The sequence below is a fragment of the Tamandua tetradactyla genome, chromosome 1, assembly GCF_023851605.1.
Source record: "Tamandua tetradactyla isolate mTamTet1 chromosome 1, mTamTet1.pri, whole genome shotgun sequence".
Lineage (NCBI taxonomy): Eukaryota > Metazoa > Chordata > Mammalia > Pilosa > Myrmecophagidae > Tamandua > Tamandua tetradactyla.
The window spans coordinates 154,305,077-154,322,671 of NC_135327.1; the positions used below are offsets into that span (position 1 = coordinate 154,305,077).

The window sequence follows — 17,595 nt, forward strand, 5'->3', positions numbered from 1 at the left end:
GGTGGGGTGGGCTGGGGAGGAGTTGAATTATACAGAATGAGGCACTAAAAATAAGGCACTTTGTGGTTGAACAGGTGGTAGGCACTCTGAAGCAAGGTGCAGGGTACAAAGGAACCAACTTCCTCTCTTTGCTTTCTCTCTTCCAAGGCATGGTCCTCCTGCTCTTTTTCACAAGGGATCAGTTCCTGATCTTTTGGGTCTCTAGGAAGTAGACTTCTTCTGCTCTTATTTCTCCTATCACTTAAGCAACACAGGATCTGTAGCAAGATTTTCTGAGGGCTTTTACTGTTTATTTCTCCCTAGCATACAAGATTAAATTAACAAAGTTGGGAAAGGTGTAGGAGTTTACAACATTAAAATATGTACAATGTTAAAATAGCCATATCAGTTTCTTAAACAATATGTGAAATGAATTTAATTCTGTACACACTTGAGCTTTTAAAATCTTTGTTTTAGGAATATATTTCTGGTTGGAGGGGAGAGAGAGTAGAGCCATGGTAGTACGCAAGGCAAAGAAAGTACAGATTTGAGAGAAACTGGGAAGTTGTGAGTAGAAGGACCTGCTAATTGATTCATTAAGTTGGGGCAGGAAGACTAAGGGGAGTACAAAAGCTGAAGTTGATCCTGTGACTGTCATTGACAAAGATACTGACATCAGTTGAAGAAAAGGACAGGAGAAGGGTGATGCATATTGGGGAATGTTGAGTTTGAGTTGCTAAAGATATATCCATATAGGGTTGATACTTCAAATCTATAGCCAGCGCAGGGGTCAGGGATAAGAAAGTAAAGCTATGTTATCCACATGAAGGTGACTGAAACTGGGGAAATTAATAAGATTGCAAAGATGATAGAGCCAGAAGGGAATGTGTTGGTGGACTTAAATGAGAATCCAAAGTGTACTAGGGAAGGCTCCAGGTTTCAGCCTTAGGATAATTGACAGAGAAGACACCCCTCCTGACTTCCAATCCATATCCATCATTCTGATATCCAGGTAATCAATTTCAATATACTTGAAATTCTCCTATCATTGTTTTATTCATGATGTCACCAGTATTTGAAATGCTTTTCTCCATCCTTTCTCTTTTATTTACTTCAAGATCAGACTCAAATCATCACTTTGAAATGCTTTTCCTTTGATTTTTATTTGTCTTCATGGCTTGTAATAGTTCAGAACATGCCATATGTTCATCGCTTAACCAGAGTGCTTGGTAAAGAACATGTTCTTAATAAAAGCAGCAACGCAATAAAAACTTTCTATATAACTGAAAGTTATCATAATGTGTTTTTTGGACATTGAGATTTTAATCCATATTAGAACACTAAGCAAAGAGGTGGGTTTTGCAATGCTCCTTAAAGGCTATTAATCTTGAGTTTTTTGTTTTGTTTTGCTTTGTTTTGGATCGATGAAGAAGTAAAATTCTAGAGCCTTAGGTCTTCCTGAAAGCTGACTTATCTTTGGTTTTTAAAGGTTACATTTGGGAAGCATTTGTAGAATGTTCACGTTGTTCTGAGCCTCTGGGAAAGTACAGACCCATGTTTTTTCGCTTTTTCTAGAGATTGTAATTTCAGATTACTTGAGATTGTCTTAGTTTATAAACCTGAATACATATAATCATCTATAATACTTCCAGTTGAATAGAAAAGTAAAAATGAAATTAAGGTGATTTTGTTTATAGAAAAAAGAGGTATAAATATATATTACAATATATATATATATGTATATTACATAGCAGTAGGAATATGTACATGAAGCAGATTATATCTGGCATAGATTATCATCAAATATTGAAGTGTGTGGGACAAAACTTGGAAAAGTCCTAAAATATAAGCACAAAGAGAGCTACTTACACTCTTTTCCATAAAAATATAAATGTATTTTGTACTGATTAAGTTTTATGAGGTTGTTTAAAGATTTCTGCCGAGTGCCATTGTTTATATTAGCCTTCTAAGAGGTAAGCAAATAAAGTATGGATAACAAGTAGAAAAAGTATTTGATGATTTTTTTGTGCATTTACACACATCTCAGAAGAATATTTGAGATGGCTCATAAGAATACATTAAAAAGATTAAAACAGAGTAATGGAAAATACAGGTAGCTTAGGAGATCCAAAACTGGGGGAAAATCAAAATTTATAGATATATACTCTAGGGTCAAATTTGGTTATTCCATTTTGTTTGTAAATTAGAGTTGAAAAGAAAACGTTTCCTGTAACATAATATTCATTGTCTATACAGAAAAAAATAGTATACAGCTTCTCCGAGGAAACAATACTTATCCTGTTCTCAGTCTGGAAACAGTTTTGTTGTATGGTTTTTCATAAGGCATTACTGAGTGGATAGTGCCTGTAATAGCCTCCCTATGATGAGTTTAATAGCAGGTTTTTATAAATAAATATTACTTATTGTAATAACCCTTAATGTAATAATAATAGCCAGTGAGAATAAACTCTAACTACATACCAGACTCTATGCTCTCCAGACATGATTTTATTTCTGCATCCACTTTATGAAATAGGTATTGTTTGTTATTCCATTTTAGAGGTGACGGATCTGTTAGAGATTGACTTGCCCAGTAGCCACCTAGTTAGTGTTGCCCCATGTACCTTGATTTCAGATCCTGTGCCCTTTACTTTTCTTGTGCCAAGTTGATTTAGGGATGATATTTCTGTCAGGAAGATCCTAATGTGAGCCTTTTTATTCATCAGAAAGGATTAAAATATCTGGACTTTTAGATGGGGAACGGAGGCATTATTGTCCTTATTTCTTGGAAAACCATGGCATGTACGGAATTTTATATGTTTAAAAGTTCAAACATCCCCATATCTTTAGTAACTTTGGCAAGCTCATTTCATCCTGCAGCGACATTCTTAGGCTCTTCTCTGACCATTATTTGTTAAAAGCATTTGGCTATTGAGATAATGTTTGCTTGACTGCAAAATGATGGTAAAAATTATTCCTCTTCAGTTGTTTGACTGTTGTCTCATAGAAAAGGTTGCTTGTTATTTTTGTCTGCAAAGGGTAAGAACTAGGACTAGTTGTTATAGATTACTTGAAGGCAGATTTATGTTCAGAATAAAGAATAATTTACTGTTGAACCAAACTGGCCAAGAATAGAATTGTTCCCTCGTGAGGTACCATTCTTGAAATTTTGGAGAAGGACTGAGTGAGCATTGCAGTGAGCATTTCTACATTGGGTGGAATATGGAATTAGCTGAGCTGCTAGAACCTTTCCAGCTACGTATTATATCAATCTATTTCCAACTGAATATCTATCTCTGAGACTCTGTTTTCTCATCAGTGAGATTGAGCTAACATTATCATCCTTATTATACCATTGATAGTTCTGAAAATCAAATAAATATTATATATTAGAGTGCTTTGAAAATTGCCTACGTTCTAATTGCAAATATCCATTAATTCTTTCAACAATGGGAAGTATTTTCATGTTTGTACTTATTTAAAAACCATGTGCCAGCTGAGTAGTTGGTTTTATATGGCATGTTTAATATTTTACATATATTATTTCACAAATTGTTTATTTTTTTTTTTTTTTTTTTTATTTTTTTTTTTTTAGAGAGGGAGGAAGGGAAGGAAAGACAGAGAAGGAAGGAAGGATGGAAGGGAAACATTTTTTAAACATTTTCTTGTTTTTTATTATATTTCGTTTGTTTGTTTGTTTTTTACATGGGCTGGGGCCGGGAATCGAACCGGGGTCCTCCGGCACGGCAGGCAAGCACTCTTGCCCGCTGAGCCACCGCGGCCCGCCCACAAATTGTTTATTTTTAATGCTTCTATATTTCTCTTGTTTATCAGCATTCAATTATTTTATTCATCAACTGTCTGGGATAAATAAAACTCAAAGTTTTGAACTTTTAGAGTAAGACAACCAGGTAAAATATTAAATCTAGAATTTTAAATTAAATGGAAATTGTTATTCAGTCTTCCCCTTTCTAATCAGCAGGGATAAGTGAGATTGAATAGCAGGTATTGCTTTTTACCATTTATGCCTTTCTTTAGAAAATTAGTAAAAATAAAAGGTATTGATCCTCTAAATTAGCTTGCCATTTCTAAGTAGGACATATTGTATTTAAATTCAATTAAATTTGTTTAGCACTCTTATTTATTTTCTTTGACTTTTCACTCTGCTTAATTCAACTCATCACTTTCTGTGAGAATTAATTCAAATCCAGTGCCCTACATAGACTTTTCAATAATTTCTTCTACACCATTCCAAACAACTCATGTTACATGAGGTTTTGGTTCTATTGTTTAGCCCTCGTGCAGAGTCATATTTACGCATTTTAGAGCTGAAATGACCTTTGCAGTTGTCTAGTGAAACACCCTCATTTCCTGATGAAGAGAGTGAGGCCCAACCAGGTCACACAGCTGGTGAACCCACAGCTGGTCAGTTTTTGAGCCAAAATCATGATCCAGGGCAGTTTTCATTGCCTTCTGTTACTTTGCAGTTGCTTGATTGTTTTGTATGCACATGTGCATTTAGTCTCCCCAACCAGAGGATTTGTTCTCAGGCACTGAGCACTTTTTTCCTTATCTAAAGGTTCTTCTGCATTTCTGTGCCCAGTGAAGACACACTAGAGTGCTCAAGAAATAGCCTCTGTAAGCAGAGGTCAGTGAGATATTACAACAATGCTTTGGTCTAGTGCTATTTTTAAAGCGTCTTCAGTTGTATTTTAATATCTAAAACATATTTCTTTTATCCTATGTTTTAGTAAAACTAATTAGCATTATATGTAATCCAGGTTTATATTTTCATTGTTGTCCTGGCATGAAGACAGAACTAAATAACTCTGTATTGAGTAGATAATTAGATAAAATTTTATCTAGTTTTTACTGTGACAAGGTGGCCTGTATGCTAATATTTGGAATGCTCTTCTAAAGCTTCTTTAAATAGTTGTGTAGTATGGAAGAGCTTCCTTAGAACAGTGGTTCTCACATCTGGCCAAATAGCATGATGGCATGGCTCCCACACAGGACACTTGAACTGGGATCTCTGGACATTTTTGTGTTTGAAGAGCTCTACAGGTGATTATGACCCAGAGCCAAAGAAGAGAACCATTGACTTACAAGAGCAATGTTGCTGAGATGATGTGGGCCCCCTTTAATGAGAGAAAATTGCTGAATTGGGGATAAGTGCTTTTGGATTTGGCTATAAAAACTTTGTAGGAAGGTGCAAACTTATTTCATGTATCACTGGAAGTCACTTGACTCTGGTAACTTGCTTGCCTATAGGATGTATCATTCAGGTCCACATAGCAGTTGAACTGCAGCGACAGCCTCCATGAATCCAGAATAGAATTGATTAAGCCAGGACTGCAGCCTCTACTTTCTACAATTCAAAAATGATACCGCAAACTTACATAATAACAGAAATCCTTGATTATAAACTGCTGTTGTGTCATCTTAATCAGTAGTAACTGGTTAAGATGAAACGAAAAGTTGTAATAAGTTTGGTTCTGTGACTCGATGTCATGGTGCCATCTTATAATCTTCTGTCAGTTAAAACCCGTTTTCTCTTCAGTCCGTTGTTTCAGTATTATATATGATATTGTTTATGAGGCTCCATATAAATATTACACTAAACAAAGTAAATTTTAAGTAGATGTTAATAAAGTAAAGTGCATACACTGGAAAGTCATAGAATAGTCATGTGGTCCCAGAAATTTAGTCCATAATTGTAGAAACTGGCAAAAGTCGATTTAGAAGTACCAGGGTATTTCAGTGGTAGAATTCCTTCGCCTGCAATGTGGGAGAGACTTGTGTTCGATTCCTGGCCCATGCACTTCCCGAAGAACGGACAAGCTAACAAACAATCAAAAATCAAAAAACCAGCCAAACAAAGATTCAACAAATGATGCTGCAATAAGGGTATACTCACATGGAAAAAGAATGAAATGTGACCCCTGCCATGCAGCATACACAAAAAAATCAGTTTGAATGTTTCTTTTGGAATCTTTTCTTAGCCTTACTTTAGGCTGGGTTCTATACATCATAGTAAAAGCCTGAGACCAGCTTTTGAGCCAAATCATTTAGTTTTAAAAGAAGGCCAAGTGGGATAGACTGATGATGATTATTGAAGACTAATTATATTTCCTTTATTGTCTCTTGAATAGAGTGAGACAGTGAGACAGGGCATGATGGTTTTTCTTTTCTTTATAGCCTGGAAAAATATTAGGGTTGTCTAATTCTAGAATTTCAAAGAGAAGGGAACTTTTTTAAAACACATGTGATGACTGTCCCTTAATCAAGATTTAGAGCAGTGTTTTACTTTGCCAAGCTGCTCAAGCAGATACCATGAAATGCATTGATTATAACTATGGGAATTTGTTAGGCTATGAACTTACAGTTTTGAAGTGGTAAAAATGTCATCACAGTTATGCTTTCTTCTTGAGGACCAGCTGCCAGTTATCCTGGACTCCTCTGTCACCTGGCAAGGCACATGGTAGCTTCTGGCGGTTCTCCCTTCTCTTCCCGTTTCCTTGCTTTCACATTCTTGTTTCCCTGGCTTTCTCTTTTTTCTCTGTATCATCTTGTTTAAAAAGTACTCCAGTAAAAGGACTAAGACCCACCCTGGGCTATGCCTTGACTGAAGAGACCTCATCAGAGGGCCATGATTACAATAGGTTTATACCCACGGTAATGGATTAGCTTTAAAATCATGATTTTCTGGGTTGCATACATTTCCAAACCACCACAAGCAGGAAGATCTTTGTTTTCCCCCCAGTAGTGGCTCACGTGATTATAAATCCATGTGTGTATGGACCACATGGCATTTTTACTTATTGAATGGAGAGTTGAGAGGGTTTGTGTTTAGCACTTGAGTATTGGATATGATTCAAATGTGTCAAGTGTGTCTAGAGGCTTTATTCATACCTATTTTCTTTTAGTCAGCAATGCTTCATAATGCCCTGGTTTCATGAATTAATTTTAATGGAATTAAACTTGAACAGCTCAAAATTATATAATTAATTTCATTCAGCTTCAATTAAAGTTACTAATTGAATCAAGCCTACTAGCATGACACCTGGCGGCAGTCAGCTATATAACAGTAGCTACAAGTATGTAGGGCTCCGCTGATGAGCTAGTTCATACGTACTGGTGAGTTTGTACAAAAATCTCTTTTTCTTTCTGATAAGCTCAAAAAAGCCATTAGTTGACTGGAACAGTGGAAAGATTTTGGAGTTTAAAAAAGAAAGGGTTTTAATGGACATGAATACATTTCATGCAGATAACATTTTCTCTGTGATAATGCTAAGTAAATGTTACATAAATCTAAAACAAATTGGCTTAGTGGGTTTCTAATTTATATTTCTACTTCTATCTAAAAATGTTTTATGTTTTTGCTTTCTGAAAGATACTTAAAGTTGAAAGTCCTTTTTTTTTTTCTTTTCTTTAATCAGAGATCTTTGCCACTGGCCCTCATCCTAAGTGGGTGTCCATCTATTTTCATGTTCTGAAATGTGTTTCATGGCAGAACTTTTTAATCGTTGTGAAGTCCCCATGGTATACAAGAAATGTTTCCATGTGCACAAATTGTTTCCTTCCACTGGAAATGTTAACACAGTTGACTAACAACTTCTGTTTGACTATCTTTCATTTCTTTGCTCTCTCTCATCTACTTCTGCGTGGTCTCTGGCAAGTCTCTCATTTTAGTTTCCCTTACTCCATTCTCCCTCTTAGATCCATCCATACTACAGGGATTTTTGACAATGTAAGTGAAGTAGAATTACTGGAGCCACTTTTCAACCAACTGAAATAAAATCAAATCACTGGTCATAGGCACGGGAATCTTTTTTTTTTTTTTAAAGCATCTTAAAGTGCAGCCAGGGTTGAGAACTGCTGGTGTATACTGTTTCTTAATCGTCTGAATGCATGATTCTGGTTAGGCGATTCACAAAGCATCAGTGATTGTCTTGGCTTATTTATCTTGCTTTTGAATTAGATCCAAATTTCTCACCTTGGTTTCCGAATATTCACACTATGTCCCTGATCTATAACTGTCTATCCTGATAGCTGCCTTAAAGTAGTTTGTAGTTCACAGAGTTGTAACCTCTGCCCAAGTGTCAGATTTGGGGGTTTGCTTGTTCTCTTCTACTTGGCATGGCCTTTCCCCATCTCTACATTTTGGAATTCTTCTAATTTTTCAAAGGCCCTTTAACACACACCCTTTTCTTTAGTGCTTTATTTGGTCTCTGAGTCTTGATGACACCCCACCCCACACTTTGGACCTCTTTAGTTCTCTGTATCTCTCGTACCATGCATTTTACCTTGTGTTGTAGTTTGCTTTTTGTTTTACTTGTATTCTGTACAAGTCTTTACATTTTGTTACTTATGGGCAGGCACCGGGAATCAAACCCGGGTCCTCTGGCATGGCAGGCGAGCATCCTTGCCTGCGGAGCCACCGTGGCCCGCCCAAGTCTTTACATTTTGTTACTTATTGGGTTTCTCCCTGAGAACCAAAAAAAATATATAAATCTGTTTCTTATTCTAACCAACCTCCCTTTCTGAAGCTGTGAAATACAATCCTTAACTTATCCCTCAGGTTTCTCTATTTGATTTCTCTATCTCTTCGCTTACCCAGGCACATCTCATTCAACTTCAGTTCACCTTTCGTCTCGCCCACTCATTGGATTTTCTGCTCCTTTGGTGCCTTTCCTGCCTCCCCCACTCCCTACATGTATGGACTGATTGACTGTCATCCTCAGTGAAACTTTTGCACATCTTTCTGTTATGGCACCTAACATCTGGTGTTATAACTTTTTCTTTACAGTAATTTTAACAGATTACTTCTACTGTGAATGTCTGTTTCTTTCATGGCTGGCACATACTAAATGCTCAGGAAATATCAATTATTGACTGAATAAAGTATGTAATAGTCAGCAGAGCTAACTTTCTCATTCCCTTAATTATAGTAGATGTAAAAGCCTTTAGAAAAATTTCTAAACTGAAAAAAGTAGACTAGAAAAAAACATGTAAAAGCGTGTAATATTTAATAATAGTAAGTAAATTTATGTATTTTTTTTATTCAGAAAAATGTGATAAAGAAAATACTGAGAGAGAGAGAACTCATGCTACCAATAGCTGCTTCACACATGGAGAGATGCAAGACCAGTCCATTTGGGGGAATTGTTCAGAAGGTGAACTTATCAGAAGTAAGTATTTTTAGAGACAGTTGAAGTGATTTGGGACTATGACCTGGTAATAGCTGCTCAGTTATTTGTCATTTAAGATTTTGCTGCAGTTGTATAAAGAACAAAATTTATCTGAAATCATTCCCATTAGTATTTTAAAATATGGAGCTAAAATTAGGATGTAAACAAATCTGTCAGCTTCTGTCCATTCTTTAGAAAGGAGGATTTGACCCATACGTTTGGACTGGATATTCAGAGAGATTTAGTTAAAACTTAGCTCCTTCTTCTTGAGCAACGACTAAATGGAAAGCAGATAACTTTTTGTATATGGACTGTGAAATAAAAAAGACGGAGAAAGAGAGGCTAAAAGACAATAAATAGCGTTTTGGTGATGCTTTTGGAGTCCATATTCTTCAGTCACCTGACTCAAACTTAGTTTGCAATTAACATTTTATTAGCATTTGGATTTTTGAGTCCTGCTTTTTCTAAAACGTTGGTAGGATATATGCAAGAGCTGTGGTATATTTTTGTAATACTCTGGGATAGCCCTGTTATACCTGTTTATTTCTGGACGTTTAGAATGTTGATTCCATGTCAGGTTCTGCTTTAGCCCTCCTGGAGCTTACCTTCTGGTTGCTAGGTTTCCCAGGTGGGTTCAAGAGGAATATGCCCTATGAAGAATTATTCTTTGTAGCAGACGTAACAGGTACAAAGATCACCGCTATGCCGCACCTGGAAGAACATAAGAGTAAATCTCTTGAAATTCAAAAGTGTAAATTAGATTCAGTATATTTAGTTATTTGATTATTTAAATCACTATTTCTCAGCAGTTTTTACTTGTCGTCCCTTCCAGGTTTTTAGACATCTTTTTCTTAATGCTGCTCTCCCCAGGATATCACAGATATACTCACATATGTGTTTATATGCTGTGGTCCTTTGTTGGACCACAAACTAATTTAATATCTAAGATTTTTTTTACCCCAAGAATTGATATTTCTCTCCTTTGGGAGTGGTGGTGTCCCTGTTGAGAATGTATGATTTAAATAAATGTGAGGCTAGAGACTTTCTTCTATATTGTTTCAGACATTATATTGCTCATAAATTCTTCTCAGATTCTGCAAATATAAGATTAATTTGTATAAGATCAAGTTGTAGTTTCAGCTTTTTTTTAGTAAGTTGTACCGATTTTGTCTCTCCTAGGATCCCACGTGCATTAGTGTTAAATCCTTTTTGTTCTGTTAGATAGTTCACATTTTGTGAAGAGGAAAGTTTCAGCCTACTCTTTATATTGCCACTCATTTTAATGATCCATTTTACACAATTTAATGACTAAGCTATGAGTCTGGCTTTGTTGAGAAATAGTAATCTTGAAGTATTGACTGTGGATTATTTTTAGCTAAGAGGCAGTTTGGAGCAAGGTAAGACTTGTGATTGGTCACATGTTTTTTGATCTCTGTCTTAAGCACATTTAAATCAAATATGCTGTCAATACAACTTTAATATAATTTAGGGATCCCCAGTTGGGAAAGTAGACTACTTTTAGCTAGTGGAGAAAAGCAATTACTACATGACAGATTTTCTTTACAAAAGATAGGAAACTTTATTTGTTTTGCCTGCAACTTGTGGCCTACAGGAAGAGTTGTTAGAGAAGTCTTGAAAAGGAGGTATCAAAGATAAGGATTAGCTTTCAGACTTGACTTTCTTTCATCCTTGTTTCTTTTATACCTTTACAGACTTTTCCCTATCTTGTTCTCTCTTTATCACCATATAGCAGTGAGTTATATCAGTTTTGGCTCCATCCTTAACATTTAATTTTAAGCATAATCATAGACTTGTAAAGCTGAAGGAGAACTTACAGATCTTATTATCCTAATGTTTCATTTACATATGAGGAAATGGAATCCCAGAGAAGTAAAGTCACCTGCCAAAGGCAGCACTAGGTCTGCCAAAATAGTGTGGAGCAGTGACTCCCAAAGGAGCTGGGCCCTAAGTTAATTGGTATTAATTTCCAATGAGATAAGGATCTTGTGTCAAAATGGAAATCAGATCATTGCTTCCTTCATTGAGAAAGTCAAGCTTTGAAAAAAAAAAAGGTCAGTGAAACTTGACAGTAATTGTGGTTGATTTATATTCTGGAATAAGCTCCTCATCTCCTCATAGATCAAGAACAAAAACTTAGCAGGCTGGCTCTAGTCTGCAAACTTCACTTTGTATAGGTCTGGTCTATAACACGGGATTTCCGACTCCTATCACACAAAATTGCTCCTTGAAAATTCAAATTGTAACTTTGCACTTGTAAGACCCTGTCATTCTGTGAAAGACAGTTACCATGCTGCCATAAACATAAGGCAAACCTCGGTTATAACATTATTAATATAAATTTAGCATTCTGTGACCCATTCCTCATTCTTATTTTTGAGGTTCCAGGGTGAACAGAGGAGCAGAATTCCTTTGAGGGAATAGAGTGCATTTAAAAAATTTTCTTCATTTAAAACAACTTCGTAATATTGACCCTTGTTTGTGTTAACTTATGATATATTCCACTTACTTCAAAACTTGGGACATTCGTTTCGTCTTTAGAATCCCCAGCACCTGTCCCTAGCTGAAAACCAAGTAGAATTAAGTGGAAAAATAAAAAGAAAGAAAAATCAAACCTTCAGAAAACAAATAACAATAAAGATACTACTGAAAGAAAATTCTGGTTTTCAAACCAAGCCCTAAAAATGAATGCTTTTTAGTTTAATTTTGGAATTGTTTTGGTTTTCTATACTTTTGTCTTGGAAATAGGAAGAAAAAAATTTATCCAGTAATTAGTGAGAAACATTTGTAAAAAAATTTAAAGATTGATAACTTTTCCAAATAATCATTTCAAATAAATATTTGTTCTAAAAAACATATATTAGATGTCTTCTGTGTGTTGTTTCTGCTGCTTCTGTGAAACTTGGTTTTTGAGACACTGCCATTTTTTTCTGTGATTTCCTAACAACCAGAGAATTAGTAATTGCTAGTAGTAGAGGTCTTAGAGATAACTTTATCCACCTTTTAAGAAGCGTGATTGCTTTCCCAATTCTTTTCATAGTCACAGAATTTTAAGTGTGTGTATATGTGTGTTTGTGTTCATTTATTGAATTACTTTCCCTTCCCAAGGTCCCAAGGAAAATGTGAATTAAACCTCATGGGACAAAAACCAAACTGCAAGCACTGGGTTATCTTCTTAATATGTTAAAAAATTTGTGCTGTTTGGAGAACTTCGTTTTAGCACAGAATTCACATGATTAAAGGGGACAGATTTAAAAAGAATTTTTCTCTTTACTGTCTATACTGATTAAGTGAACAATGTTAAAACATACTGCAAATTGCATGGAATAGTTTCTTTACTGAAAGAATGATGCAACCTATGCCATGGGACACTGGAGTTTTGGGGAACAACTGCCTAGTTTCCTACTGATATACTCTGAAGGAATGCAGAGAGATATGACCCCCTGGTAGAGGGCTGCTAGGAAGACTGGCAGATGAATGGCAATACAAAAGATTGTGGCCAAATACAGTACTGTTAGTTCTGTCTGAAACATAAGCTGGCAAAAATTTCCAAATATTTGTGGGTGACTTATGATTCTGAATTTTGATTTCAGATTCAAAAAGTATATCTTGGTTATTTTCCTGGCTTCACTTTTCTAGACAAAGGCTACTTTGTTGGGTCTACAGAAATATTTGATACCTTGGTTTTTAGAACGGAACATTTTGTATCCTTTTTGAACTTGTCTCAATTCCGCAGAGCATTTGAAAGTTCAGTATTCTGATATCTTCTACTTTTCCAACTCCCTGATACCAAACCTCTACAAGGCTGCCTGACTTTCCTTCTTTGGCCTTCCCCACAGAGTGGTTAACCATTTCTGCATAATTTAGTGTCTGCCTCTCTGCGGCCTGCAGTTAGGGAGATGTGTGTTTTTCTCTTGCACCAGCCTCTAGCACATTTTTCTGGGCTCAGTAAATCTTTTGTAATAACAATAGGCCCTGGAAAGAAGGCTTTGGCTCAGAGCTGCCTGGGGGAGGAGAGGAACATCTGCGGATGGTCTGGACGGGGCTGGCCCCCCCGGCTCTTGGCTCCCCGAACACGGAACACCGTGGAAGAGGCAGACAGCTGGCTGTCACAGAATTGATTTTAGTGTTCCCACTGTAGCTCGAGGCTGGCTGGCTGGGAGGGATCATCAGAAAAATGAGGCCGGCCGGGGTGTGGGAACGTACTCAAATGCACAACCCACTCTTTTTCCAAGCTTCCATGGGACAGCTCAGCTGCGTAAGGAAGAATCAAAGAAGTGTGTCTCTGTTTAATATGACTTTTTTTCTTCTATCTGTTCTTAAGAGTGGTTAGTAAATGCCAGCAGCTAACATCTCTGTTTCCCCAGATGCCTGCTGCCTTCTTTGTCGGACATTTAAGGCATAATTTATAGGGGAATGTTAGCTGTCGGTGTGATGAGGCTGTTTTTCACTTTCCTTTTCTGAGAATAACTGAGCTCTGGAAAGTCAAGGGAGTGGCTGCTTTGGAAATTGTATTCTAATTAAAGGGTATATTCTCAGGGCTCATATATGAGATCCAAGCAGAGCATTTTCTAAGTTATTCTGTGAACTTTAACCTCGACCTCAGTGGACCACCCACTTTGGCTCACTCTTGTTCATTCTCCACTTAAAAGTGTATGCTTTGTGTGCCTTTGATCCCCAGTCCTTCTAGAAAACATTTCAGGTGGCAGACCTGCCAGGGGTACTGCTACTCAGGCTGTCTCGGTGCTCCCAGGTCTTGGATTTCAAATTGGTTGCCCCTGAATTGCTAACTTATTAGAGAGAATTCTTCCTGAAAGTTATAAATAAAAGAGAAGAAATCCACATGGAATCATATGTTTCGCATAAATAGGCCACATGCAATCTGGTCAGGGAATGTGCATTGTGATTCTCTTTCCTATGAAATTTAAATTGAAAAGACAATTCCAGCCATTTAAATTTGTTCAATAAAGTAAATCAAATCAGTAAAGAATTAAAAACATAATAGAAGCTTTGTGAGAAAATTTTATAACTGGAAAGTTTTTTTTTTAATTAATTTAATTTCTGGAATGGGGCTTAAATTTTGGAGTTTATAAGAGCATCTTTTAATGAGAACTTTGGCTTTTCCCCCCAGATTAGCATATATGGTACAGTATTTAACTTGGAGCTATTTCTTGTTTTAATAATCAGTAGTCTTCTGACTTAGTAAAATACATGTTGCAGTGAAGTGACACTTTCAATTAATAATTTTTCTATTTAACCCATAATATGCATAAACTGATAATGGGCAATAGGTTTTAGTTAGACTAGAAAATGAACAGAAGCCATATTTTGATCTTAGTGTTTGGGGGAATTTCTAAGGTAGGAAGGGGAGTGTGTATGTATGTGTGTGTGTTCCTGTGCCTGTACTCCTAAACTTATGTAATATTTTTCTTTAATTTAGGTCAAGTTCTACTATTCTAATTATTTCTACAGAGAGCGTACATTTTTCTTCAATCTTCTTTATAGAGTGCCTCAGGTCTTTATTTCAGATTTTTCTAGGTCTTTCTGAAAATTCTTATTATTTAACTTTATCCTTAGATATTGCTTTACCATAAACAGCTCCTAATTCTAAATGCCATTACTTAACTCCAGAAATTTCCCTTAGCTTCTGAAATAAATTTTCCATTAAAGTATTTTATTCAACTAATTCTCTCCTTTGTGATTTTATAGAATTCCCTTGATCTGAAGCAAAGTTAGAATGCTCTACTTAAATGGTAATCCCTATTCTATTTAACACATTTATTCATTTTGAAGAGTTTTTAGTTTTCAGAATAGTAAGCTCTTAATTGCTAATAGAAGGCTAACCCTCTTTCTTGAATTCACACTCATGCTTTTTGCAGGATGCTTTTTTACTCTGGTACTTGACACTTTCCTCTTGGTATTCCCTGACGTTCTGCTCGGCATCCACAGGCTGATGCTGCTCTCTATTAATTCTTTCTGTAGTTTTTGCCAACTTAGCACTGATCACCCCTAAATGAATATCATTTCATCACGTTAGGTAAGGCTAGATAAAGCCACCTTTATGTAAAATACTGAAAGAAAGGCATACTACTTATAGGCACATAGAACATTTCTCATTTTGATGGTTTAAAAAAGAGCATTGAGAGGTTCAGATTAAATTTCTTCCATGTCTCTTCTCTTTGAATGTACGTTAGAATAAGTTATTGCTTAGTTATTTGGTTTTCTTTAGAATTTACATTTACATTAAAGTGGCCATAAACAAATCCCAGTTAACTACCATCCGATACAACTTATGGGTATAGCTTTCAAGTTATGTTTCTTAGGTAATCTAGAATTCTTTCTATAATATTTCATTGCCATTCATTTTGGGAAGCATGCATTGGGATCAAGTCGTGTTTTTTTTTTTTGTCTTAATCAGTGCCTTTTCCTCCTACATTTGGCTTTCAAACAAGTTTGCTTTCTTCAGTATGCTGACCAAATGGTTATATGGCTGCAGTTCAAATGCTTGATTATTGCTTTAGAGAGGAAGCTTTAATCAATCATTTCAAAATCAATCTAACGTTTGGTGTCTGAGTTGTGTGGATAAATGAAGTCATTTTTGATGAACTGATTGTATTTATCTTTTTGGCCAATAACAGCCATTAGGCAGTGTTCTAGAATGGGGCTCAAGTTCCCTGACACCCTTTCTGCTTAGAGTGTATTATTCCATGCTCATCTGAATTCTGCCCAAGATGCTAGGGAGGATCTTTGCCCATCTTTGTTTTAAGCATCTTTAGTCCAGGGTCCTGGACCCCAGTGAAAGATGACTGCCAGGGTTCAGACCTGCCTGCATCATTTACTCTTGGCATTTGGCAAATTAGCTAATTCTCTGAACTCTGATTTTATTATGTTTATGTACCCCTGTTCCTTGGGCTATCATCACATAGTACCAACAAGTGGATGGCTTAAAACAACAAAAATTTATTCTTCTGCAGTCCTGGAAAATAGAAGCCCAAAATCAAGATGTCAGTAGAGCCATGTTCTCTCTGAAGCCTCTAAGGGAGGATGCTTCTTTGCAGCTTCCTAGCTTTCAGCCATTACTGGCAATCTTGGTTTTCCTTGACTTGTGGATTCATAACCCTAATATCTGTCTCCATCTTCACACAGCCATCTTCTCTCTGTATCTGTCCATTTTTACATGGCATTCACCTTTCTGTGTCTCTTGTCTCTTTTCTCCTTCTTGTAAGGACACCATCCTTGTAAGCCATGTTGGATTAGGACCATCCTCAAGTTAAGAGGACTGCCTCTTTACTTGATTATATCTGTAAATGCTCTATTTCCAAATTAGGTCACATTTGTAGGATTTCAGCATATCTTTTTGGGGATGCAGTTCAACCCATAATGAACTTATTGGGCTTTTTTGAGAATGCACAAGAAAATGCATATTGTATGCTTGATTAGCACAGATTTAAGTGAATAAACACTCAATAAATTTCTCTCTTTGCAGTATTATCTTTGGGCCCAAGTATCAAGTTTTTTTTTTTTTTCTTGGAGTGGGGGATGTGCGTGGTCCAGGAGTTGAACCCACAAGTATCAGTTTTTATGTTTTGTTTTTCTTCTTCTCTGGTTTCATTGGTTTGACATATGCAGATGCTGCGAAAATCGACCAGATCTTTCTGAGATGCTTAAAATTTATGTCTGCAAGAGTAACCAGACCATTTGATGCTACAAGTTTTATGCTTAAGAAATGCTTGATGAATTAAGCCTACTAAATTAATGAGTGGGGTGAGAAATGATTTACTTACTTTGTATCTGTTATTTCAGACTTTAAGTTCTGGTAATGAAGATTTTAAATCAATGCTTTCTCCTTCATTTCTTTTAACCATTTCTGTTTTTCATGCCATGAATAGTTCATCCATGTCAAGTTCCGGGTATTTATAGGTGATTAATGTAATTAAAACAATAAGACCTAAATTTGTCTGTTGTTCACTGAAAAGGTTCTTCTTGTGGCAGTATTCTGGATAGAATTCATTGTCTGTGGAGGTGGGTAGAGATCACCTTTTATTTAGGGTCTTTTTTTAAAATCTAATTCATTAGTTTTCTGGCTTACCTGTAAGAAAAATTTTTGAGAGACTTTAGTTCCCTCTCTTCTTCCTTGCCTCCTTTCATGCCTCTTTTTCTCTCCCTTCCTCTTTTCTTCTCCCCCTCACTCCATCCCTCCCTTCCTCCCTCCACCCCTCTCTCCCTTCCTTTCTTCCTTTTCCTTCTCCCTTTCTCTCAATCTGTTTTCTTCTTCCTTCTCATCTTTCTTTGCCTTTCTAACAGATTCATGAAATCTTACCTTGTACAAAGACATTCATCTGCGCAGATGCATGTATAAAGAGGCCCACTATTATTTAGAGACTGTTATTGGTAATGAGATTCTTCT

General features: G+C 36.2%; 1 protein-coding gene across 1 annotated transcript in view; it reads left to right on the forward strand.

The window, feature by feature from the left end:
• Positions 1-17,595, forward strand: part of MDFIC (MyoD family inhibitor domain containing) — a 100,089-nt gene that overhangs the window by 8,679 nt on the left and 73,815 nt on the right. The window contains exon 2 of the mRNA XM_077113969.1: positions 9,048-9,170. Within this exon, the coding sequence (XP_076970084.1) occupies positions 9,048-9,170 (123 nt within the window). The remainder of the gene's footprint in view (positions 1-9,047; positions 9,171-17,595) is intronic.